Source organism: Bacillus rossius, chromosome 10, assembly GCF_032445375.1.
Source record: "Bacillus rossius redtenbacheri isolate Brsri chromosome 10, Brsri_v3, whole genome shotgun sequence".
Lineage (NCBI taxonomy): Eukaryota > Metazoa > Arthropoda > Insecta > Phasmatodea > Bacillidae > Bacillus > Bacillus rossius.
This window is the reverse complement of record NC_086337.1, coordinates 43652318-43678412: the sequence shown is the minus strand read 5'-3', so window position 1 is coordinate 43678412 and position 26095 is coordinate 43652318. Positions and strand designations below refer to the sequence as shown.

Here is a 26095-nt window from a genome sequence, read left to right as displayed (position 1 = left end):
TAATTATTGTCTTTGAATTTTGTAAAAAAAATAGCACTTTTTAGACTATCAAATGGAACGTAACTGGTCTAAAACAACAATAAGTTAAATTTTAGTTGATCTTAAGCAGCAAACGCAAAAAATATCATTTGACAAAATTAAATCTTGGCTTTGCTCTTCAAAAGATATTATTGTTGATTTGATGAATTGTTACATGTAGTTTTGTGTAGTATACAAGATAGGACTGTAAAGTTTTAACATAATTTCTGTGTGAAAATATCTGTGCCACAAAAATACTATATTTCAAAGCAGGACATAATATTTATAACAGAGCACACAAATAAATACAATGGGATTTCATTTCGTTTGTATAGCCATTGACATTATCTAGCTGACCTTTAATTTGTGAGCAGTCAACAACTAACTGATGGGTAAATTGTGATAAGCCTCTTCGAAACGTACTTTTCCTGCCATATCTCAGAAGCTGTTAGTTTTTCATGCTAGTATGTTGTTGTATATGGTGATTTTTTGAAACTGTCTGGTTGAAAAACAAAATTACTCCACATATAGAAAGTTCATGACTACGGAGTTCTGTTCATGAGATACTGTGCATGTCAGATGTACCTTGAGTAGTTCTTCACGTGCCAATGATCCAACACTAGACGACAGCCCGGCGTGTATTACATAAACGAAAATCAGCTGTATCTCTCGGTGTTACAGGACATCCCGCCCACGTAGGAAGAGTACGAAGTCTTTCAAGAGCTCGAGGTAAAGTCAGCTGCCTCACTACTCGCCTCGCAATTATATCTGTGTTCAATTCCTGGTGCTGTCTAGTCCGATATTTTTCAAGTGGGGACAATGCAGTGAACCATTGTTTTTCTTGTGGTGATGTCACTTCTGTATCCCCCACCAATTTATTCTGTCGCGGTTCCTTCTCAAAATTTAACCCTTCAACTCTCTTTAATTGCCTCAGTGACGAGACATAAAAAACTTATTCATACCACTATTTGACTGTTTCCTAGCTGAATTTAACACCTTCAATGGTTGTGATCATCGAGGAATCACATATGATAATTAACCTTTGCCCTAATGAATAGGTGAGGGAAACTTTAGTAACTCGCGAAAACCCACTGGATCACTTTAAAGACTGCCACATTTATTTAATCGCGAAAAATCCGGGTTCAACTCCGCTGTGAATCTAACTTGGATCGACATTGCCACTAAAGAGAGGTAGTAGTTATGTAAAAATTAAGTTGATAAACCCAAGAAAAAAATCTGTGTGAAATGCTAGCAAAAAGCAGCATGAGTAAAAAAATTTTTTTTTTATCAGGTCTTCACAATAAAGTAGCTACTAACTACCCGCAATAAATTTTATAAGTTTTTGTGGTGTTATCGAAATTATGTTGTGTAACTGCTTGCTATCTTTGTTTTTATGATAATATTTATCTGCTAAGTAGCCAAAAAAAAAAAAAAAAAAGAACTTTCTCTCAGGTCTACATACTTATCATTTGTCGGTTTAGATTGTAACATACTTGAGCTATCAGGTGAGAACAAAGCAGGCATAGAGAATAAAAAAAAAGTAGTATAAGAACGGTACTGGAACATAGTGGTGTAAGTCAAGAATTTTTTCAGATGTGAGATTGCCATGACTTCATAATAATTTTAAACGTTCAGAGGTGAGACATAATGTTGCTAAATTTAACATGCGAAAATTTTTTACTTGCGCCACTATGTTCCGAAACCTCCCAAAATATCAGGGGCGCAACAACTAAATTTCCAAAGGGGGGGCAATATACCTTTTTATAAAGAAGCATCGATCCCCCCTATTGAAGCGGGGGGTCCGGGGGTCCTCCACTTCATGGTTTCAGAGGGGGAGCAAAATACCCTCCCCCCCCTGTTGTTGCGCCCCTGCAAAATATGAAACATTGTTATTTTCTTACAAGCTTTGAATAGTAGTTATTTTACAGCTGGGACTGCGCCTGATGTTCAGGGACTGAGGAACATGGAGTGGCTGTTCGCCGTGCTGGCAGTGGCCGTGCCTCAGCTGTGCCTCGCGAGGTTCTACCACGGCGACCCGGCGGTCCGCGAGGTGACCGCGACCGACGATCCGGGCGAAGCCCTGATCCTCACGCCGCTGATCAAGGCCGGGGACATCGAGAGGGCAAGGGATCTGGCGAGAGTCGGCGTGCTGGAAGAGGGGGTGGACCTCGAGAGCTACTCGGGCTTCTTCACCGTGGACGAGAGATTCAACTCCAGCCTGTTTTTTTGGTACTTTCCTGCCGAGGTGAGCCCCTTTTTTTTTATATTTGTAGACATCTTAGCTCCTCTCTGTATTCGGAAGTCAAGGAACGGAAATGTCCAACAACTACGGTGCTGCCATCTGTGGCGGTTGGCGCGAACTAAAGTTCACATAGACAAAGGGAAACAAGATGGGAAGTCTTAAATTCCTTTTCCGCGAATCTGGTCCAAAGCAGAAGGTTTAGTTGTTTTTTTGTTTTTTTTCAAGACATTTCTCTTTTATCGGAGCCATTTCACTATATAGTTTAAAATTTCGGTCTGCTAATTAAATGATTCAATAGCTGACTAGCTGGTCCGATAGCGAATTATAGCGGTGAATCCGGAATCTGCAGGGGATTCGCGTCCAGGAAATGTAGTTATAAAACACAATCGCGCTCGGCATTATTTTATAAAGGATTGTATTTTAAATTTCGCGATTTTGTATTATAGATGTATTTGCAACATGAGAACACATAAATTTGTTCGTTACCGAGGTTAGTACTGGCGAGTACCTACTGAAAGACTTGCTCACATTTTTTGACGGATAGACTCGCTCACATGTTGTTAATCTTCCATAAATTTGGTTGTATAACCAGACACAAGTATTTTGTGTTCACATTGGTTAAGTTGTTTTTTCTGTGAAAGTTTAAATGTGACTGGGTGTTAGTTTTTTTTTTTTTATATTTTCTTGTTTGTAATGCAATTTCATTCTTGCAAAGTCCCCATTTTTATGAATTTACTTATGTATGTACTTATCTGTAAGTAGATTCTTATTACAATTATAATGTTAACTATTTCAGCTTGTAAGATAACAGTATAATTATTACAAGTGTTGTCTGGTAGTACCTAAACGCTAAGTTATTTATTTATTTTATTTGGAACTAACCAAATTTTAACAATAAAAGCTGAAATTAAAAAAAAAATCTTAGTGAAACTCTTAGAAACTAAACAACTACCTATTGACAAAATTTGGGCTCTTTAGGCTTTTTGTATCTGAAAATAAAGGGGAAAACATGCTTTGAAATAACCCAGTTTATCAATAAAAAAACTTATAGAGATATGTATAGCAAACATTCTTGTTTTAAATTAAACTTTGAAAACATTCTTTTTGTAAGATTTAAGGATGCACTTTCATGTAGACAAATTGGCGAGGGTGAAGGTTAAAAAAAATTGTATTAAAATTTTTTTGAAAATCATTAAATTAAATTAGAATTTCCGAAGAAAAAAAATATTTTACTCACTTTGCCAAGGTTCTGCACAATAGAGTTAAGATCGTCATTTGATTCCCCCTTAATGGTGTAAATTTCAAAGAAGCTTGTGACTTTTAATTTGCTGCAGCCCATTTCCGGAGAGTTAACAGTTCAACTCGAATCAAATTTACCATCCCGGTTCTGTCTTTGATTGCGCCTAACGAGATTTAAATTAAACTGATTGTTTCAGACAAAGAATGCATCCGCGCCGGTGGTCTTGTGGCTGCAAGGTGGTCCGGGAAGTTCCTCCTTGTTCGGACTTTTCACAGAGAACGGGCCTTATGCTTACACAGAAGACGAAAAACTAGTCCGGCGGGAGTATTCCTGGGGAAAGAGGCACAACCTGCTTTACATAGACAACCCCGTTGACACCGGTAAGCTCGAGTTGTGGTATTCATGGAGGTATTAATCTATGGAATGGGTGTCTGTTCTGAAGTTGGAGTCAACTGGTTAGCAAGTGGATAGCAAAACGATATTAGCTGTATAAAGATTAATATGCTATGAATTTGTTAAATAGATTGAACAAACACTCGCTAGGGAAGAATCGCAAAGAGGCATCATGCAATGAATATTGCTAAACAAATGTAATACCAACACATCTGCAAGAAATTAGCATTAAACTTTATTATAACCAAAAAAACTGCATTACTTTGCAGATAGGAAATGGTAGTGAACAGTCGTTCTATTTTGACTTCAAGTATTAACATGGCAAAGACTGTACACACCAACTCCCTTATGACGGTAACGTATGTCATTTCCGTTTTCGTAGACACGATGTTGAATGGCTGATTGCATCCAACATCCAACATATTTTAGAACCCATCCTATATGCAAAATATTTTACAGAAAATCAATTATCCAACTTTTAAAACAAACGTGGCTGCGCTAGTAATGTTTTCGGTGATGTCATGAGCCTCCAACTTTATTTGCACAACATATTGGAAGGTTTGGAAGCGAAAAATTGACTGTGTGACTGTGTGATAAGATTCTTTAAATTTTCTTAAAGTTATGCCATTTTTTTAGATCGCGTTTATGTTTGTGGCCACAGTAGCTTTTAATCTTAAGATACTTTTTTTTTTAAAATTTTGGAGTATAAATAATTGTACAAATATTATTAAGGCGGAAGTCCGACAAAATTATTTGTCCCTGGGTCCTTAGTTTCTTTCGACAGCCCTGAGGTTCACACACTGATTTTTAAAACTTCTCTGTAACAGAAAAAATGATATTTATTCCCCACTCTATTTCTACCATCTCTGTCACCAACACTTCAGCTAAATACTCTACAAGTGCAAGCATTCAGATTAAATTAGTTTCATTATGTGAAGTTGGCAATCCCATGGTCGTGAAGCAGTAGCTTACATTTGGTCATTTCAATTACCTACCCTACTATTATGGCCTGCCATTCAGAAAAATACATTCTTTAAATTATTCATGCAATGGGAAATTTTGATTTAATACAATTTCTTGGACATACACCATTACAATTTTGCACTGTTTGTCACGGAAACAATTCAAGATCATACTTGTAGTAGGAAACCTGTGTTCGTTTGTGTTGTCATCGTTGTGTGGTCCACAATATCTGTTAATCTTTATCATTGTGTTCGTATATTTGCTGTGTTGTCCAGGTTTTGTTGTCTGCTTGCATTTGTTGAAACTGTCTTGTCGTTGTTAGCCCACTGTGTTCGTCTGTGCTATTATTTTTTTCCATGACAAAATTTCTTCTACAGAATTCTTGTGCTGTCTGATATTTAAGTTTGAATGTGTTCGTCTGTGCTGTTGTTGTTGTGTTGTCCATAATACCTGTTTAGGTACATCATTGATGGTTATCTGTTTGATATAAGCTGGTTTAGGCTTGTACGTTGTGGGTTTATATTATAATTTTTCATTTCTTAATTTGCGTTCTTGAATTTTGTTTCCATGACAAACAGTGAAAAACTGTAATGTCGTACGTCCAATAAATTGTATTAAATTCAGAAAAAAATGTTGTACACAGAAAATATTGATGGCTGTTTGTAATTTTGGTAAAATATGTGTTCATTTTTATTCATATTTTACTATAAATTAAATTTATAGCATGTAATATATTAACGAGACTTGGTCAGAAAAAATTAAAAGATTCAGTATTTATGTATTTCACCACAGTAGCATAAAGGTTTGTATTTCCTTCCCTGTAGGATTCAGTTTTACGAATAGCAGTGATGGACTCTCGAGAAATGAAACAAACGTGGGGCAGAACTTGTATTCTGCGATAGTGCAGTTCTTCACAATGTTCCCAGAGCTGCAGAACAGTGACTTCATTCTAAGTGGGGAGTCCTACGCAGGTAACCATAGTCGCTATAAAATACTGACGATGTGTGATGAGCCACCTGGTGAGTCTGATGATGATAATGATGATAAATGTGAATTCAATATCTCGTCAACATCAAGGTCGCAGGAGACATTTGAGGTTACGATTAGATGGACCCACAATGGAAGAGTACCCGGAGAAAACCCACAGTTTAAAATTTTTCTCTTGAAAGAATAAGTATTGATACCACCACTTTTATAAACCAGTGTTACGATTCAGCCACATTAAAGTTTGAATTTAAGTACAATAATTTTAAAAAAATTGCCAATTATCTAAAAAAAGAAATGCTTCATTTTTCTGACTTTATCCATACTTACAAGGTGAATTGTTCTAATGCATTTATCAGAGTAGAATGGTAATTCGTTATTAGCTATGTTGATTTTATTCCTTTATGTAAAAATAAAATCGAGACTCAAGACGAATGAAACTGAAGTGAAGAGAATAGTGAAATAGGCTCACATACTGCAATAATATAAATCATAACATTTAGTTAGTAAGAATCTGTGATTATTACAGGACAGCTATTTCTGGGCTACCTTTTGAATATAAATGCCCTCCCATCTTCCACTAGTAGGTATACTCCAGGATCATATGACTTCCAACTCTGTATCTATGTTTAAACTAAGTTATGCCCAATGTTAGAAAATAATTTATGAATACTTCCCTCATCAAAATAGCTGTCGTCTCTGTGATTTCGGCCAATGAAGACCATTTTAAATCTGTCGCTGTTTTAATGAAAGTAAAGTCATCTGTAGTTATCAAAATTGTTTAAGTTATAGTGGATTATCTGAAATCCTGCATTTCCAACTTTTATTATTTTATTCACGTCTCAGCTGTTGATTTTGAACCATATCCGAAATTCACTTAATCAAGGATAAAAATTACAAGAAGTAATTTATGTTATCTATTGTCTTGCTCAATTTCGTTATAATTATTTTTACTGGAGATATTTGGTATGACTTCTATTTAACTTTTGTTTTATTTCTGCTTTTTAGGAAAATATGTTCCAGCTGCAGCATATGCTATCCACAAGAACAATCCAACAGCTAATCTTACAATTAATCTCAAAGGTAAGATAACAGTTCCAGTATCTAAACTAGATATTAATACCATACAGTATAATATACATTCTCAATAAAAGGGATTTACACTTAGGCACTTTTCTTAGTTCGCCAGGGAATTCGCCGGTTAAAAAAAAAAAAAAAAAAAAAAAAAAAAAAAAAAAAAAAAAAAAAAAAGAAGATGACCATTGTATTCGTTGGCATATTAAAGAGAGAAAACTTTACTGCCTATGTCAAATGGTTCATGGTTCGGTATTTGTAGCTAAACGAGGAGTGCTGTGTCAAAGTGTTAGCTGAAGAAGCAGAGGGTGACTGTCGAGTAGCTGGATACTGTTTGCATATGCCAAATATATTTTATTTTATTTTTCCTTGTTTCTGAATTCTGAATGCCCCCAAAACTTCCACTTAAGGCGCGCAAACACTTTAAATTTTATTTTAACTGTTGGAATGTGTTGCCATGTTGATTTTATTTTGTAAGAAGTTTCTTAAACAGGTGTTGGGAACAATGATTTTGGGTTGTACTGTTGGTACTTAGATCGTGAGTGTTTCTTCTAAATAAATGTATGTGGGAAGCTTTATGTGAAATGTGTTTTAATAAAGGACTGAAGTATGTGGACTGATACAATATTTTCTCATTCCTGCATATTATGGCAATAATCTAACAGGTTATGGGCCCAGGCAGTGCTCTAATAATTTGAGTGAAGAAATAATAGGTGGTTCAGCGTGAATGTAATTATTGCTGTGGTATCAAGATGGCAAAGAAAATGGAAGATATTGAAAAGTTGAGAGAAGACAATTGGTTTGCATGGTCGCGACGAATGCAAGCGGCACTAGAGCAAAAACGATGGTGGGATGCTATTGAACCGGGATATCCTCACAATAATGATGAAATTTTAACACCTAAGCAAGTGGCGAAAGATAAAGATGCACTCAACTACATTATTCAAAGAATTAGTGACTCACTATTAATTGATGTGGAAACATGCGAACGAGCCAGAGACGCATGGCTTACTCTGCGAACGGTATGTATTGATTTGGATCCTCTACATGTTGTAACAACACTAGAAGAGATGGTAACGTTCAAAAAAACTAGTGACATGTCCATGAGAGAGTATGTAAATAAAGTGTTGGTGTACTGCAGAAGGTTGGAAGAGAATGAACTAGTGTTTACCGATGCTGCGCGAGCTGCATTCTTACTTTTGGGGTTACCTAGATCCAAATATGGGTCACTAATAAGAAGCATTCATTTGGCAGATGGTCTTAACCTACAAAACGTGAAAAATAAATTGTTGTTAGAAGAACGACAGGAGAGGCTGGAGCGTGATGAAGATGAAGCCAAAGCGTTCACCGCGAGGGCAGAGAGAAGTTATTACAGACAAGACAGCAAGAAAAATTGGCATGGTAGCAGGGATGATGACAGAAGGTCAGATGAAAGGAAGACATTTGAAGCCAGAAGAGACGGTGACAGATTGGCAAAAAGAAATTATCAAGAAAATAGTGGGCCTATGCTGTGTTTTGCCTGTAGTGAACCAAACCACATTGCCAGGTACTGTCCAAATATGAAGAGAGAACTCTATGGTGACCAAGGTCGACAGCAATATCAACTTGGCATGACACCCAGGGATCAACAGCGACATACTACATATTACCCAGAGAGCTTGAAGGCTAAAGTTCGTACGGCTGAGATGCAAGATCAAGATAACTGCAGGAGGAGGAACGATGACAGTAAGCAGGTTGAAGGTCATCATTCCGTGGTGAAGTATAAAGCATTGAGTGTTAAAGGGGGGAAAGCAAATGGCCAAGGAAGTGGTATGTGGCTGATTGATAGCGGTGCATCTCATCATATGACATCAAACAGATCAGTCTATAGTGAGTTTGTTCCAGCAGAAGGACAAGTTGAAATAGCAGATGGAGAATTTATTGCAGTAGCTGGTAAGGGTACAGTGATAATGAAAATGTCAGACAAAAGTGGTGGCTGGACAATTAGTCTGAGCAATGTTATTTATGTACCTGAATTAAGTGGAAATTTATTGTCTGTGAATCAACTTGATCTGAAAGGTCTTGAAGTCATTGTTAAAAATAGATGTGTGAAAGTTTATGATAAAAATGACTGTTTGTTTACTGGTCATAATGTTGGAAATGAGCTGTATGTAGTAGAGTGTGAAAGTTACAATGTTAGTGAAAATATTGTAGGGTGTGCTGCACAGATTGAAAATAGTGTAGGGGAATGTGTAATGAAAGCTCACAAAGCTGTATTGTGGCACAAAAGAATGGGTCACATGAGCATGTTGCCAAAGGTTTGTGACGTGGAGGTTGAGGATCATGTAGATTTTTGTGATACATGCGTAGAAGCAAAAATGAAACGAAAATCATTTAAAAATAGTGACAGCGAATCTAAGGAGATTCTGGACTTAATACATACAGATGTAGTGGGTAAACTACAACCAAAAACGAATGGAGGTTCAAATTACTTTGTGACCTTTCTAGATGACAAATCCAGGTTTTCACAGGTTACCACATTGGAAAACAAAAGTGAGGTTAAAGGTGCATTAGTATGCTATGTGAACAGTGTAGAGAATCAGTTCAGCAAGAAAGTTAAGTGTCTACAATCAGACAGGGGGGGGTGAATACTTAAATAAGGAAGTTGAGAAGTTTTGTAATGAAAAGGGTATAGTACATAGAAAAACAGTAGGATATAGTCCACAGCAAAATGGACGGGCAGAAAGGTTAAATCAGACACTTTTATCTATATCTAGATGTTTGTTGTTTGAATCAGGTCTACAAGCTGCTTTTTGGGGAGAAGCCGTTGTAATGGCCTCTTTTATCAGGAATAGATGTCCGTCAAAGCCACTTAACCTCAAAACTCCATATGAAGTATGGAATGGTAAAGCACTTAGTAAGATGTTGATGACATAAAAATTTTTGGTTGTGAAGCGTGGGCAGCAACCATACATCATGGGAAGCTGGAAAAGAGGGCGGAAAGGTGTGTGTTTTTAGGTTTTGAACATGGTGTGAAGGGTTACAGGCTGTGGAGTTTGAGGAGAAACAAAGTTATTTTGTCTAGGGATGTTGTGTTCAATGAAAATGTGTTTCCTTTCAAATTTCACAGTGAAGAACCAAATACACCCATCCAGCTGTGTAAAACTCTAGAGGTTGAGGATGACATTGTAAATTTGGATGATGTAGGTTCAAGTGAAGTCGAAGGTGATAAAGGAAATTTTCATGATAGCATTGTAGAAAATTTAGATACCTGCCCTGTTGTAAACACAAATGATGAACATTATGCTGGCATTGAAAAAATTGAGACTGAGACTAGTGTAGCTGCTGAAAGTGTAGATGTTCACGACAATGATACAAATCCCACTGAAATGGAGAAACTCAATGTTGACCCAAGAGTTGAAGTCAGGAAGTCAGAGAGAATTAAAGTACCAAGACAGTCTTCCAACTGTGTGGGTTGTTGTAATTTGTCAGAGTACAGCAATAACAAAGAACCTCAAACCGTAAGCGAAGCTCTTAATTGTAAGGAGAAAGACTTTTGGAGAAGTGCCATGTTAGAGGAAATAGATAATTTACAACGTAATCAAACTTGGATAGTTGTAAAGAAACCTGTAGGAGTAAATGTGATTGGGTGTCGATGGGTGTTCAAAAGGAAATTTAACAAGGAGGGTAAGGTACAAAAATACAAAGCTAGACTTGTGGCTCAAGGACATACTCAAAAGTTTGGTATAGATTACTGGGAAACATATAGTCCTGTTATTAGAAGAAACAGTATCAGAATAATGTTTGCACTGAGTGTACAGATGGGCTGGGATCTGCAACATGTTGATGTCAATGCAGCATTTCTAAATAGTGTTTTGAGAGTTCCTGTGCTCATGAAATTGCCTAAATAGTGTTTTGAGAGTTCCTGTGTTCATGAAATTGCCTGAAATGTGTAAAGATGATGTCTCAGATGGTGAATATGTCTGTGAATTAAAAAGGAGTATATATGGGTTACATCAGGCTGGCAAAGATTGGAATGATCATGTCTCTACTATAATGCTCAGTCTAGGGATGAAACAGTGTGTTTCAGATCCATGTGTTTTTTCTCTCTCTTCAAAAAAATCTTATTGTTGGTGTGTATGTAGATGATCTGATATTGTTGGGTGAAATGGATGCAATTAATGAGTTTAAGATCAAATTTGGTAATCTGGTTGAAATAAAAGATTTTGGAAGTATGTCAACCTTATTTGGATGGGAAATTTGTAGAGATGGAAAGGATTGCCTAACTGTGAGTCAGTCAAACTACATAGCCAGTGTATTAGAAAAATTTTCCATGAGTCAAGCAAAAGGATGTTCTTCGCCATACTTGGAAAGCTTGTCAGCCAACTCTGACAATGAACCTTTTGATCAATCTATTTATAGGGAAGCTATAGGCTGCTTGTTGTACTTAGCTACATGCACTAGACCGGATATTGCCTTTAGTGTAGGAAAATTGAGCAGAAAGTGCCACAACCCAAGTGTTACAGATTGGCGGGGTGTTAAACATGTTATGAGATACCTTGTTTCAACCCAAGATTATAAATTAGTGTATAGACGTGACAAGGGTTTTGTAAGTAGCTATTGTGATGCAGATTGGGCAAATGACAGTGATGCAAAGTCTGTAAGTGGATATGTTATATTTATAGGGAAATGTCTTGTTGCATGGAAAAGTAAGAAACAAGGGGAAATAGCAACTTCCACCACACATGCTGAGTATATATCCATGTTCGAGGCATCAAAAGAGTTGGTGTGGATGAAAGAATTTCTGTCTGAATTAGGCATGGGACTGTATACTGATGGGTCATATGTTTTGTATGTGGACAATCAGTCTGCTAAACAAATAGCTGAAACTAAAAGGGTAGCAGAAAGAACAAAGCACTTTAAAGTAATGTATCACAAAATAAGAGAATACATAAATGATGATACTGTTATTCTTAAGTATGTTCCATCTGGTGAAAATATATCAGACCTATTAACCAAAGGTTTAGCAGGTCCAAAGACCAGCACATTTTCAAATTTGCTGGGTGTTCATAATAAATAAAACAAACGGGCAACAAGGGGAAGTGTTGGAATGTGTTGCCATGTTGATTTTATTTTGTAAGAAGTTTCTTAAACAGGTGTTGGGAACAATGATTTTGGGTTGTACTGTTGGTACTTAGATCGTGAGTGTTTCTTCTAAATAAATGTATGTGGGAAGCTTTATGTGAAATGTGTTTTAATAAAGGACTGAAGTATGTGGACTGATACAATATTTCCTCATTCCTGCATATTATGGCAATAATCTAACATTAACTAGTCACAGAATCATGAATACGAGGTTGAAGAGCTTGTGCACAAAACGCTAGTGTGAATCTCAGTAGATCCTCCTGTCAAAATATGCCACTCGGAACTAATGCTACCTTAAAAACGTCTTTCGAAACACCCGTGGTTTCTTTCTTTTTTAGTAGCACCATCCAGGGACAGATCTAGAAAGGTGGGGCGGTAAGGATTGTTTGGGGGAGTGGGGTAGCCTGCCCTGGTCTTCAAGTTATAAGGGGCTGTGGATGAGCAGACAAATTTTTCTAGATTGTGAAAAATATGATGTATACCAAAAAATAATAATCATAAAATATTTACTTAGTTAACTTAAAAAGGCACTGTAAGTATAAGCATGTGTTATAATAACCTAATTATATATATTTTTTCTTATACTTTTTTAATATGTGTAGGAATTAGGTACCTACAAAAACAGCTTAAGTATTGTTACGATTTACCGCGGGTTCGTAAAGGATAGCCCAATTAAAGATTTTATTACACTACACAGTTTTATTTATTGTCACTACTTATGTCACTTACAAAAATCTTCTACAATGGCAAATAATTAATTACACTTAAAGAAAGGTCTATTCGCCAGTCACTCATTCCACACACCTCGCTGAGCCACACCTCGCTGGGCCGCACCTCTGGCGCAACTCTCGCCGCAGCACCCCTAGTGGGTCTCCGCCGTGGGACTCCGTCGCCATACTCCACCGCCGCCGACGCACTTCCCCTTCGCCGAGGATTGGCTCGACTCCTCGCTCGCAACTTCACTCGGGACTCCACCGCGCCCGCGACTCTATCGCCCGGAAACTCCGCCGCGGGAAAACTCCCGACTCCACTGAACTCACTCACTCCCTGCCCTGGAACCTTCGTTCAAGGACTTCGCCACTCTGCCGCACCCGCGGCACTATCGCCCAGAAACTCAGCCGCGGGAGAACTCCCGACTGAACACTCCGAACTGACTCCCTGCCCTGACGTCCTCGGGCATATATATAGGCCCCGGCGCAATTCCAGAACTCACGAGAGCGGCCGGGGCCAGTCGCGTCATCGCGTGTCGGCGGCTCGCGTAACTCCGCAGCTGGCAGGTTTCGAATGTCAAACTAACAGCGCCGCGCGGGGGGAGAGGAGGACTGGAGGGAGATAAAGCGGCGACCCAGGTGCGCACAGCACATCTCATGTTACGGCGGCATGTGATGCAGCCCAGCTAGCTCTGCTCCTGCGCGTGACGTGGCCTTGCTAACGTTCATAACAGTATGTTTAATTCCTATAATTTGTCAAATAAATGTTCAATATGTATTGAAATTTGAAAATGTAGCACAATGAAACTATTTTTTTTTAAATCTTGGACCTTGAACAATATATTATTTATTTAAAGACAGTACATGAAATGAAATGTAAACTTAAACATGGTTTCAGTGCACTGGTATGAAACAATTAATAAATAATTTATAGATAATGTACACGGATGCAAAACAAATTATGCTCGGTACACGTTTATTGATGTTAGGTGAGGAGCTGTTTGCGAAAAGGGTGAGGAGAGAGAGAGAGCGAGAGCATGCTACTGTTCACAATATCTACATGGGGCTAAGCAAATTCTTGATTCGTCCCTGGAACCATCTAAAATGGTTGAACACCAGTGGCTATATTCATCATCAATTTGGTCTAGAGGAGAGAGATTAAAGTAACCAGCGACTAGCATCACAAATAACACACAGTAAATCCCCTTAAACAGGTACATTTCGCAGAAAAATCAATAAGGTAACTCTTTTTTATTTAAAGGTAATATATTATTGCTGTGAAAAAGTATGTGTAGTTGTAAATCTCTTCTAAATCAATTTGGTTTTGATTTCGACCACTTTAAAAGATACAATATTGCATAAATATCTGCATTTACTAACACTGGATTATAGCATGACACTAACTACATATACATGTGTCAACAATGTTCTAGGTCTGGCTATTGGCAACGGGCTGTGCGATCCTGCTCATATGATGTTGTACAGTGATTACTACTACCAGTTGGGTATCATAGATAAGAAAGATAAGGTGTATTTCCGACATGTTGAGGATGATATTCGGAACAAGATTGCTAACAAGGAGTGGAAGGAAGCAGCTGAGGTATTTGATTTTATTGTTTTACTTCAATATAAGGCTAAGGATGAGTTATTGGTGTGTATATGTTAACCACAGTAACAAAATCTATATTACATTTCAAGGTACCTATACAGCGAATACATCTTTTTGCAGGTTTTTTCCAATGGATTAAGTGAAAGGGTAAAAAAAAACAGGATAGTGAAAAAAATAACGGGTTGTAAACAAGTGATTGACCTTGCTGCCCCTAGACTGTTCGTCGATTCATTTCCAAGCCAAGCTTAGGTATGACCCACTGGCGCAGGGAGTTACACACGATCGATTACACAGATATACACACCGGTTGTGGCAGCTACTGGAAGTGGCCCTGACTCCTGTGTGAGAAAGTGCCTGCCATTTGAGGTGTTGGAGCTGTTGCTGGCTTTAGTATTCGAGGCAGAAACCAACAGGATAGCGGAAAGGGTGCATGGGTGCGAATAAAAAGACTTTCAGCACCAATGCATCTTGCTACCTCCTCATGGTACCAGAGGTGTTTACCAAAGTGTGTTCTGCTAGGGAGTCCTTATCCCATGACATTCTCAGATGTTGTGAAAGAGGTATCTGGTGAGGTGGAAAGGCTCTCTCTTGAGGCAATGCCAGATACCGGGAAACTTTACCTGGGTGGTCAGCACTGCCGGGCCCTCAGGCCAACGGGTCCCAAAAGCCTTGGACCATTGTGATGATCTAACGGCATAATGGCAACGTCTAGTCTTAGCATGTCTTCTGCTTTGGAAAGGACTACGACCGACAAGAAATCTGTAAGCTCTGTGGTTGCCAGAGCCGATGGGGTGTCTTCTGAAAGGTTGGTCCAGCAGGTCTCCAGTTTCTGTGGTGTTCCCTGAGGATTGTATTGGTGAAGTTATCATATTAGCTCTAGAGCTAACAGACTATACAACCCCGCAAATGCATTGGAAAATCTAGGCAATAGTGTGGAATCACCCATTGTTTATGCCTGAAGTCCCTGCTTAGGTTCCCTCTAACTTGTCCAAGTCTTACGGTGGTGAAATCCACTGGAAATTAGTGGGTCTGATCGCATAGACCATATGAAAAGGAGTCGCTCCTTTTTTTTTATAGGCGCACACTTGAGTACTAGCCTAGACAACTAGTAAAGTTAGATGTGTCTCCGTCGGATCACTGACTCTATGGGTTTTATAAGGTATCCCAGACTTAGATAAGTGCCTTGTGATACTTTTAGGAAAGGGTTTCCTTTAAATCAATCACAGGTTAGCTGAAATAGTTAAGGGATTGGGTGGCAATGATGCTGAGATGAGTTGTCTCAGCCTGTCATTGTAGCTCTTCTCCCAAATACATCCTGAGTAGCGACGAAATGGGATATCCATCTTCGATGGCTTAGGAGTTCATGCAAAATTGGTATGCCTCGACAAGGTAATATACATGCTGATCCCAGAAGAAGTAATTAGTGTATAATAAATAGCATGTAGTAATTGATTGACACCGCCGCACATATTAACAGCCTTGGCATCAAGGAAAAACAAATTATCATTTGTGTATGTTGTGGTAGACAAATAAAAATACATTGATTATAAAAAATAAACTAATATTGTAGAGTGTGCATCTAGAACATTTATCGCTTGTAAACAAAACTATCCAATTGTCAGTTTACTATCAATGCTGTGCCCCCAGCTCTTTGGATAGCAGCACTACTTTCTGAAAAAGGATTCATTTCAAAAATGGCATTAATGGCCATACATACAACAACCAAAAAATAATTTGCATATTAAATTAAAATTTAACCCTACCAGAAACTATTTTAAAATCCTAACAAAAAGTTTAAGCTATCAAATGCTGTAAAACACCTATCAGTGTAAAAACAATTTTATTTATCACACAACTTGGTTTCTGAAAAATGATGCCAGGTTTTATTCCCTAAATGCCAATTGAGAAGCTTAGCATCTGGATGATCCATGTTATACATTGGCAGCAGAATAAAGTAACTGTTGCGATATGTCATGGGATAGTAACATGCTATTCAGGTCGTCTCATAAGTTAACTGATAGAGGGTGATTTTACTGAAGGTTTTAAAATTTTCCTCTATAATTGAATGGTGCAAATAATTAAATTCATTATTTACACAGCACTTGCTTTTTCATTCGCATAGTGATGAACTTCATTATTTATATAAATGCCTTTTTGAATTTATTTTAAAGTTAATATTTTATTTTATTTGACACAGGACATTATTATCTCTTTTCATCATCTAAACTATTCTAAGCTGATATTAAGACATTTGTAATATTTTCACTATTTATTCGTACCTATTTACCATCTGCAAAATTGCACTTAAAATCCACAATAACTGTGGTTCGTTCGTCAAATATGTCAAACCAATTTATTAAGTTTAAATGCACTGGGACTTGAACACATGGCACTCTGCCAGTGCAGTTACTAATACAAAACTGAAATTGACAACAGTTTTATTTTGTCACAGCTGCGCCTGAAGCTGCTTGGCAGCCACATGAGGAACCTGACAGGATTCAGCTACTTGTACAACTACCTGTACAACACGGAGCCTGTGCGTGGTGGGAACTACTCCCAATTCGTGCAGAGCGAGGCGGTGCGCAGGGCCCTACATGTGGGTGGAGCCCGCTACCACACGGGCCTCAATGTCTCTGAGAGCCTCATGAATGACATCATGCAGTCCATCGTGCCGTGGTTAGTTGAACTGCTGTCGGCTGGCTACCGCGTGCTCGTGTACAGCGGCCAGCTAGACCTGCGGATCCCATACCCGACCACTGTGGCCTTCCTGCGCGCCATGGAATGGGGTGGAGCCGCCGAGTACCTCGCTGCCCCGAGGCGCCAGTGGCATGTCGGCAGTGAGCTGGCGGGCTATGTCAAGACGGCTGGGAACCTCACGGAACTGCTGGTCAGGAACTCTGGGCACATGGTGCCTGCCGACCAGCCCAAATGGGCATTTGACCTCATCTCGAAGTTCGCAGATGACAAACCATTTCATTAAGTGCACTTCCATCATTGTAGTAAGAAATAAACCAATTAAATGTTTAAAATCAGACCTTTCTCTTATCACACTTTAAATTTTCTGCCTATAAATAGTTACACTTGGATAATTCCTATGATATAGTAAATGCACACACAGTTGAAATACTGACACTCAACTGATCACTATATTTCAAACATACAGATCAACCCATTTTATTACCCAACCTGTTTTTTTATTTAATCCTTTTAGGCTGTCACACTACCTTTCTGGATAGCTCTAAGTAATGGTCTTGTAGTTTTAAATTGTCCTATTTTACTACTTTCTGCATTTCACTACATTTTCCTGGCTCATTGAAAAGTTTAATAATTTTCACTTAAAAATTTGTAACATTTACATTTAAAGTATTAGATATGGATTATAAATACATGCTTATATAAATACTAGTCGATTTTTAATATATTTCAGTTAAAAAACTATTTAAGTACTAAAATACTATTTTTATATTTAATCTTTTTAAATGCCCAATGATGATTAAATTATATGTTAGCTTAACTGTTAATTTCGAAGAAAGCTTGACAAGCTTTAGCTTTTGACAAATGGATAGATGGATGGATCAAATTTAAGGTTTGATTGCACCAGTCAACATTCTCAAGAATGTATAAAATATAAGATTCACATCAGTCCATCAGTGCATGTTCAGTGTATTTAGGTTTATTTACCTGTCTCTTTATCTAAAGTCAACACAATGAGGATTGGGATTTTAAATTCCATTTATAGGATAGTTTATTAGATGTTTTATGTTTATTGATTAAAACTTTTTTAATTCTGAAGGAAGCCATATTTCTGAAGATTAAACATAAAAAATGCCAAGTGTTAGAAGTTTACCATTTTATGGTTTGGTGTAAATATTACAATTTTGTGATACCCCCATCTCCTTGTATAAGTGTGTCGAGAAGAAGTGCGACAGCAACAAGCCCACTTCCTCACAACATGGGCCCCCCAAAACACATGTCCACAACTCCCCCTCCTGGTGCTGATGTAGATGGTGTATGTCTCTATCCCTAACTTCGACCCCTCAATGGGCTAATACACCCACCACTGGCACCACATCACCCAACACATCAGGGGCACCACCCCACCCCTAAAGCCTGGAAGCCGACACTGCCCACTTGTGGGTAATACCTTAATGGACCAAAACCGAAACACTAGCCACATGGCCAGCGACCCCCAGTCCCATTCACAAGGGAACATTCGTGCAGGAGCTGCAGTAGCTGCAATAACATGACTCCGATGAGGTCAGGTCGCCCGACGACCCAATCATCCAAAACCCAGATGATGATGACTCACGTCCGAGTTTGCCCGATAACTTACTCCGAGGTAGCCGTTGGAGGCTAGCCTTACTGGTGTCACATTCACATCCAGGAGCCCGAGGAACCAGATGCGGCAGTCATCCTGAACGCCCAGCCCCACCGAACACGGCATCCCCTGAACCAGCTGTGTTGCCCCGATGACCACCACACTGTGACAGTAGCACCCTTGGACACAAGTAAGGACAAAGCCTGAGGAAGGGGAAGGCGGGGTTCTCTGCATCATCACCGAGCGACACATTAGTGGTCATCCAAATGGATTACTTGGCTGTCACCATCCTAAATCTGTCAGCAACACACCACCAATTATGCGCAGGGTGATTCGCACCCACATCTCCCCTAGCCGATTCCGAGACTGTGAGTGACACAGACCCTGTCTCGTTGCTGGTGGCCACCACTGTGTCCAGTGTGGGAATGGACTTGTCTACCATGCACCCATGTCGCAGGCACCCTGAGACAGTGCGCAACAACTGCTTGCTGGAGGCCCTCACCAAACAGTGCCTCACTCTCCTCCAACACCACCGATCTACAAACCCAGTGTCATTAGGAGAGCCAAGGGGCCCGGGTTCAAGTCCCGGCCAATGAGTGGATTTTAAAAACTTCTCCTTTAATTCAGGACTACGTGATTGTGGCGTCCCTTTCATCTTCATCCTGTGGAAGGCAATAGCGAACCACCACAGAATCATCCTGCTCCAGCAAGCATAGGGACATCACAGCTGTCATCACTGTGGCGTTGTCTGTGCTTACGTCAATGTGTAAAACAACTCATAAATTATTATGACATTATTTAAATTGTGTTTGGGTAATTTTTAAAGTTTGGGGTTTCAAACAAAAATAAATTATGTTTGCAAGTTTTAAAAAGTATACTAATGACATGTAGAATATATAGAGTTTAATTAGTATAAAACTGGTTGCTTGCAAAAAACTTTATACAAGCAAATAAGATAAAATGTAATTAGCTTGTAACTGAAAAAAACCCGTCGGTGCTCCTTCGACCCATACAGGCAGCTATTGTGCATCGCCGCCTCGAAAGAGAATGTGTAGTCGCATGTAGTTATGTATCTTCGCTGCTCCGCGATTTAGGGTTCTTGTATTTGTTCCATAAGCCAAATGATTGGGGAATGGACACTACAAGTATTTAAAATGTAATAATTTTTGTATGTTGTGTTGGTATATATCACATGCCCACATGTTTCAAGTAAATGCAGCATTTCTGTAGCACCTGCCCAGTTAATGTTCAACCTAAGGTCAGAGGGTTCATAATTAGATTGTCACCCTACTATGTCTTCGTAGTCACAACTATTTAATGTCCAATGATGTGTCGCATCGAGTCCAGGATCCAGGCATAATACGAGCCACATGCCATATACGAGCGACATGTGTGAATAAAGTCATACCAGAGTACCAGTTTTATGATTCCACAACTAGTCAAACATTGTTTAGAGTAGCATCTTGGTGGTTATAAGATCCATGGTATGTTTGTCGGGCAGACCACTGCTGTCTGCTGGCCACATGGTGATGTCATGCTCTGAGTCAACATCCTGCACACTAACTCAGAGGTCTACAAATAAAGTTAGTAGGTGCCCTAAGCAAAACCTTCAGCCCTGTTGGCATGGCAGAAGGAGGCATGACGCCAAAGAAACTGTGGCAACCCTTACAACCCACCATTGCTGCAAACTTGCAAAATTGATTTCAAGCAAGCTTCTTATTGCACGTATGGTTTTACAGTAAGTTTGATTGAAGATAACAGGCTCCATGCATCATGCTATCAAGATTGTTGCAAGGCTGAGAACTTGTGACGAGATTGTGCTGTTAATAAGCTTAGAGCAGAATTATCATTTGAACCAATTGACGTGTCCCTGGGCAGAGACCGATGGCGATGGAGGTGGTGAGCTCAGGTGTCGCCGAAGAGCTCCCGTAGTCGAGCGGCGAGTCGGACCGAGGTGGGCTGCGGCCGAGGATCTTGGCAAAAAAGGGGGGATTGTGAGTCAGAAGGAGCCTAGAGCATAATCCCCGAGGGGCCGCTCCAGGGAGAGGAGGGAGCCTAGAGCGTAATCCTCGAAGGACTGTTTCAGGGAGAGGAGGGAGCCTAGAGTGTAATCCCCGAAGGGCCGCTCCAGGGAGAGGAGGGAGCCTAGAGCGTAATCCCCGAAGGGCCGCTCCAGGGAGAGGAGGGAGCCTAGAGCGTAATCCCCGAAGGGCCGCTCCAGGGAGAGGAGGGAGTCTAGAGCGTAATCCCCGAGGGGCTGCTCCAGGGAGAGGAGGGAGTCTAGAGCGTAATCCCCGAGGGGCTGCTCCAGGGAGAGGAGGGAGCCTAGAGCGTAATCCCCGAGGGGCTGCTCCAGGGAGAGGAGGGAGCCTAGAGCGTAATCCCCGAGGGGCTGCTCCAGGGAGAGGAGGGAGTCTAGAGCGTAATCCCCGAGGGACCGCTCCAGGGAGAGGAGGGAGTCTAGAGCGTAATCCCCGAGGGGCTGCTCCAGGGAGAGGAGGGAGTCTAGAGCGTAATCCCCGAGGGGCTGCTCCAGGGAGAGGAGGGAGTCTAGAGCGTAATCCCCGAGGGGCTGCTCCAGGGAGAGGAGGGAGTCTAGAGCGTAATCCCCGAGGGGCTGCTCCAGGGAGAGGAGGGAGCCTAGAGCGTAATCCCCGAGGGGCTGCTCCAGGGAGAGGAGGGAGTCTAGAGCGTAATCCCCGAGGGACCGCTCCAGGGAGAGGAGGGAGTCTAGAGCGTAATCCCCGAGGGGCCTCTCCAGGGAGAGGAGGGAGTCTAGAGCGTAATCCCAGAGGGGCCGCTCCAGGGAGAGGAGGGAGTCTAGAGCGTAATCCCCGAGGGGCTGCTCCAGGGAGAGGAGGGAGTCTAGAGCATAATCCCCGAGGGGCTGCTCCAGGGAGAGGAGGGAGTCTAGAGCGTAATCCCAGAGGGGCCGCTCCAGGGAGAGGAGGGAGTCTAGAGCGTAATCCCCGAAGGGCCGCTCCAGGGAGAGGAGGGAGTCTAGAGCATAATCCCCGAGGGGCTGCTCCAGGGAGAGGAGGGAGTCTAGAGCGTAATCCCCGAAGGGCCGCTCCAGGGAGAGGTGGGAGTCTAGAGCGTAATCCCCGAGGGGCCTCTCCAGGGAGAGGAGGGAGTCTAGAGCGTAATCCCCAGAGGGCCGCTCCAGGAAGGAAAAGAAGCTAGAGCGAAATCCTTGAAAGGCCGCTCCAGCGACGAGGGAAGGGGGGGGGGGAGAGAGAAAACAGGGAAATAAATAAAAGTACCTAAGTTACCACTTGAAGAATTTACTTCTCAAATTACTCAAGGTTAAGAATTAGTGCCAGAGATCCATTGTGGCAAAGGTACAATCATTATTTAGTCTGTTTGTTCATAAATCGTTTGTCGCCATCTATGGGCGCTTGCTGCACTAACGTCCCATAGAGGTGCCAGGTAGGAGATATGTATAATGTCTTTCAGACAGGGGTCTGCTCCTAAAGGGGGTGGGTTTACTGGCCGAGGTCAGAATAAGGGATAAGACACTACCCTTGAATTTGTTAAAGACCAATGAGCTGCGACCTTGGGAGAGAGGCAGACTATCAAGCTGTGATCTGGCATAGTTAATCAAGGTAGGTAGGGTACATGAAAGATACACTACCTAATTTTACAATGAGGAAAATTTTATATATCAGAGTTACAGTGTTTTCAATTCTGCATACAGTCATGACCCTTACTCATAATGACTTTAATCAAATGCCACAAACGAACTATTGATTAATATTACATATTTACAATTTCAAAGCTGATAACTGCAATGCAAAGCTTGTCATATATAAATTAATTATTTAGCACAAATCAATCTTTCTGCAAAATTAAGTTACTTGCTGTAACAAGTCTAATGCAAGCTCGATTACCTGCCATAGCAAAACGCGGCAGACATCTCTTGGTAGTGTTCTGATAAGAAGTAATTGCCTGACACCAGCTCTTTCAGGAAGAATATCCTACCACAGGGAGAGGAGTCGCGGACCATTCGGCCCATGTGGCTTGTTGACGGACATCAGTCACGCTGAAGAACAATATGCTATGCCGCCTATCCTGGACCCTCACTGCCCCATGTGTTGCAGACCTGTGGGTACGTTCTAGCCATGGCCCCTTGCGGAGTTTTAATAGAACACTTATATGTTCTTACAATATAACTGCACAGTACTCTACACTCTTTTACACAGAAATTTAATGAACTATGAATGCCCTTGTATGCAGTTCTGGTCATAATGACAGAAATGTAATGACAATAAACTAATGACGAATGAACGGAAAACAGGTAAGAAACAAAAGATGGAAATTGAGCTACTCCTGACCATACTGGCCTCGGTGGTGGCCCTGACAGGACTGCCTGCAGAGACTACAAGGATGCTCTTTCCACTTCACAGGAGCAGAAGTAGTGTTAACAATATTAAAATTCCAATATAACAAGTGGTCAATCCCTCTCTGCATATCTTTAAAAACACATGCGTATTTAACATTGCAATCTATTTGCCATTCCTCGTAGTGATTAGTGATTACAGTCAAAAAATTATTATTTATACACAACACTGGCAGTTGGCCATGATTTCACAGGCACATGCTGATAGCGGCATATGGTACAGAGCTGGAACCTGGGGTTAATATAAGAGCCAAAGAGGTGACATAATATAAGTCAAAGAGACTTATAAGCCTGAGACAAAGTTAAGCACTTCTTTAACCCATATTCTTCTTGAACATCACCATACTAGAGTGTAAAGTTAAGATAAAAAAATTAAAACTCCAAGTTATTTAATTACATAGCAAATGTATGTGTTAGAAGTATTTTTAAAATACACAGGATGTATGCTGTTCTTTGAAATTATTTTTCAAACGTTTAAGTTTTTTAAATATTTTTTTCTGTTTATACCCTAACATGCTCAAAAGTTTCTTTCTCCCATACATTATTTTCATAGTTACTATCCTTTATGAATATTTTGGTTTTAGACATCATATATGAGATTCGCATAACTAGTTAGGCTATCTTTATGTGAAAAGTTTTAGCTTTATTTATTTATTTTTTATAGCCACTACCACTTAATTCTCCAGTCTTGTTTTTATATGAATGGGATTTAAACACCATCTTACATTTGTCCTGGGATTTGGGCCAAGTTTTAACTTACAAGGTGTGTGGCAAGGGCGAATGCTGGCCATAAAGATTGATGGGGGCGAAAGCACCCCCCTCACCATTGAGGAGAAAAACAAGGAGCAAGGAGTTGTATTTAGAAAATTTGTAAAATAATTTCAACCTATTAAACGTTTGTAAAAATTAAACAATGTTTTTCCTGTTTTTTTATAACTATTATTTGGCTACATGGACCCTCCTTCCTAATGACAGAAGTAGAATTACAGACATCCCCTAACAAACCTTTAAAGTAATAAACTTTGGCCGAGAAATTTATTACCCCTCTGTTGTAAATCATCAGATTTGTGACATGTCCATCACCATAATTTTGTAGAACTGTTTGATTTATGGCATGAGCTTATTGAACCTGCTGTGCACATCATACGGGTTTAGAGTACGAGTTATTATAGAAACGATCTGGATCTGAAATGTACTGTGTCTACTTGCATAATGGTGAGCACATTAATACCACGAATAATACATGTATAGTATTCTCAAGAAAAACCAAGTATTTTTTTTTTACTGTTAAGTAACATAGCACCTGCATATGAACAGCATACTCTACTGTAGTCTACAGTGGAGAAAGTACGTCAGGCGATGCTGCCACTACTGTTGGCTGCAAAGGTTGTGCAGCCATGTGGCATTGCAGAACGACACCCTTTCCCACCTTGTTTTTCTGTGGAGCTCATAAAATATGTTATGCCATTGACGTCGACCCAATTGTCTCCCCGGCTCCTTCAGGCCGTTATGCCTCGCCAGCGCCATCTCTTGCGTGTGTTGTGCGACGCAAGTGAGAGTGACGTGCGACGTTTTGTTCCCATACAGGATTTGACATATTATTTATTGTAAATATATTTTTGTTTTACATTTTTATATTTATGTTTTGCTTATATTTTATTATAATTAATTTTGTATTGAAGGGTTATGTTTTTTGTATAAGTTTTAATTGTTCACTGGGTGCCAAGGCCGTGGCTTACGCCTGTGACCAATCAGCGTATTCCGCGGGCTCGCGGCAAAGGGGGGGAGACGCGGGAGCTCAGGCGCGGCAGGGGAGTGGGAGTCAGTCGTCGCCAGGACTCGGCAGACAGCGGTCACGCGAGTGTCATCGCTCCACGCTAGCGGGAAGGCAGTCGTGGACCCGGCACGAGGCGACGGATGTGTTGGTGACGCCGCTCCGGGACTGTGAGAAATGCGGGCGCGGTATTAGCAGAGGTTCTAGACTTTTGCAGTGCAGAGACATTTTTTCAAATTTGAAGTCGAGCTTGTTAATTTGCTATTCAGTCGCGAGCTCTCATCTTGTTATTTTCACGCACGTGCGTTCTGCTCTCAATTTTGGCGAGTCGCGGTTCATTTTTTCAAACTGATCATTCGCCGTCATAGGTTCTGTGCTGTTCATTAATTTCTGGCCAGTGTACAGTACCGTCAGACAGACATCCTATCGCGCGCGGGTCATAAGAATTATATTCCTTACTGTGGGAGTAATAGTCGTCACGGGCGGGACGTTCCGTAATTTTCTTAACCAGATTAGTGCGCGGAACCGGGTTTCGACCCATATAGAAATAGTCACAGGCGGAAACGCGGCAGCCCCATGTAAAGTGTTCAGCGTCTTGAGTATAAAGGACCATCAAACTTTATTCGAGTTGTTCTCATTTCATCTCTGGAGACTAAGTGCCTCGGCCACGCGGCCCAAACCCCCCTCTACCGAACCCTGAGTAGCCGGCAGGATAGCAGCATTTTCAGGGACTAGTCGACCTGCCTACGACACCCTGCCCCCATCCATTAGTTGGACAAACAGCCGCGACTATATTTAATTGAAATATGCACATATTTACAAATGGAACTCCAAACAAGCTCAATTGTAAATAATAAATTATATGTCATAATAATTCTTGAAGCATATTTGCATGCACTTATAATTTATTATCATTTATAAATAGTGACATTCAATGAACAAGAGTGTTTATTAACTCAAATAAGCAAACATTTCTGTCCGCTTCTATCAATTTAATTAACAGTAATATTAGCAAATATAGTCGTTCAAAGTTGGTCTTATTTTTTTTTTAATATTGCACTTTGCGCACGGTCGATATATTTTACTAAGTCCATAGAGATTATTTAGTCATATGCCGATTGTTCTATGGATCTTCATCGGAAATTTTTAGAGGTGTAAAAGTAACGAAAAAATGTGTACCCGTATGTATTCGTTACTATAACAATTAGTACTCGTTACTTTCGTATCGTTACTCGTTACTTCTGATA

At 40.2% G+C, this 26095-nt stretch overlaps 2 protein-coding genes across 7 annotated transcripts in view; one reads left to right on the top strand and one right to left on the bottom strand.

Moving 5' to 3' along the window:
- Nucleotides 1–26095, bottom strand: part of LOC134536047 (dimethyladenosine transferase 2, mitochondrial) — a 198133-nt gene that overhangs the window by 27153 nt on the left and 144885 nt on the right. The gene's annotated exons all lie outside the window — the stretch shown is intronic.
- LOC134536046 (venom serine carboxypeptidase-like) lies at nucleotides 389–17389 on the top strand. Of its 6 annotated transcripts, none has more exons than XM_063375568.1 (7): nucleotides 389–747; nucleotides 1970–2263; nucleotides 3697–3880; nucleotides 5681–5827; nucleotides 6849–6923; nucleotides 14182–14348; nucleotides 16810–17389. In XM_063375568.1, the coding sequence occupies exons 2-7, from the start codon at nucleotides 1982–1984 to the stop codon at nucleotides 17335–17337; spliced, it is 1383 nt and encodes a 460-aa protein (XP_063231638.1). In that variant the 5' UTR covers nucleotides 389–747; nucleotides 1970–1981; the 3' UTR covers nucleotides 17338–17389. The 6 variants fall into 6 exon arrangements, with proteins under 6 accessions (XP_063231638.1, XP_063231643.1, XP_063231644.1 ...); XM_063375573.1 differs by having other exon boundaries at nucleotides 492–747; nucleotides 1947–2263; XM_063375574.1 differs by lacking the exon at nucleotides 389–747 and adding an exon at nucleotides 1477–1523.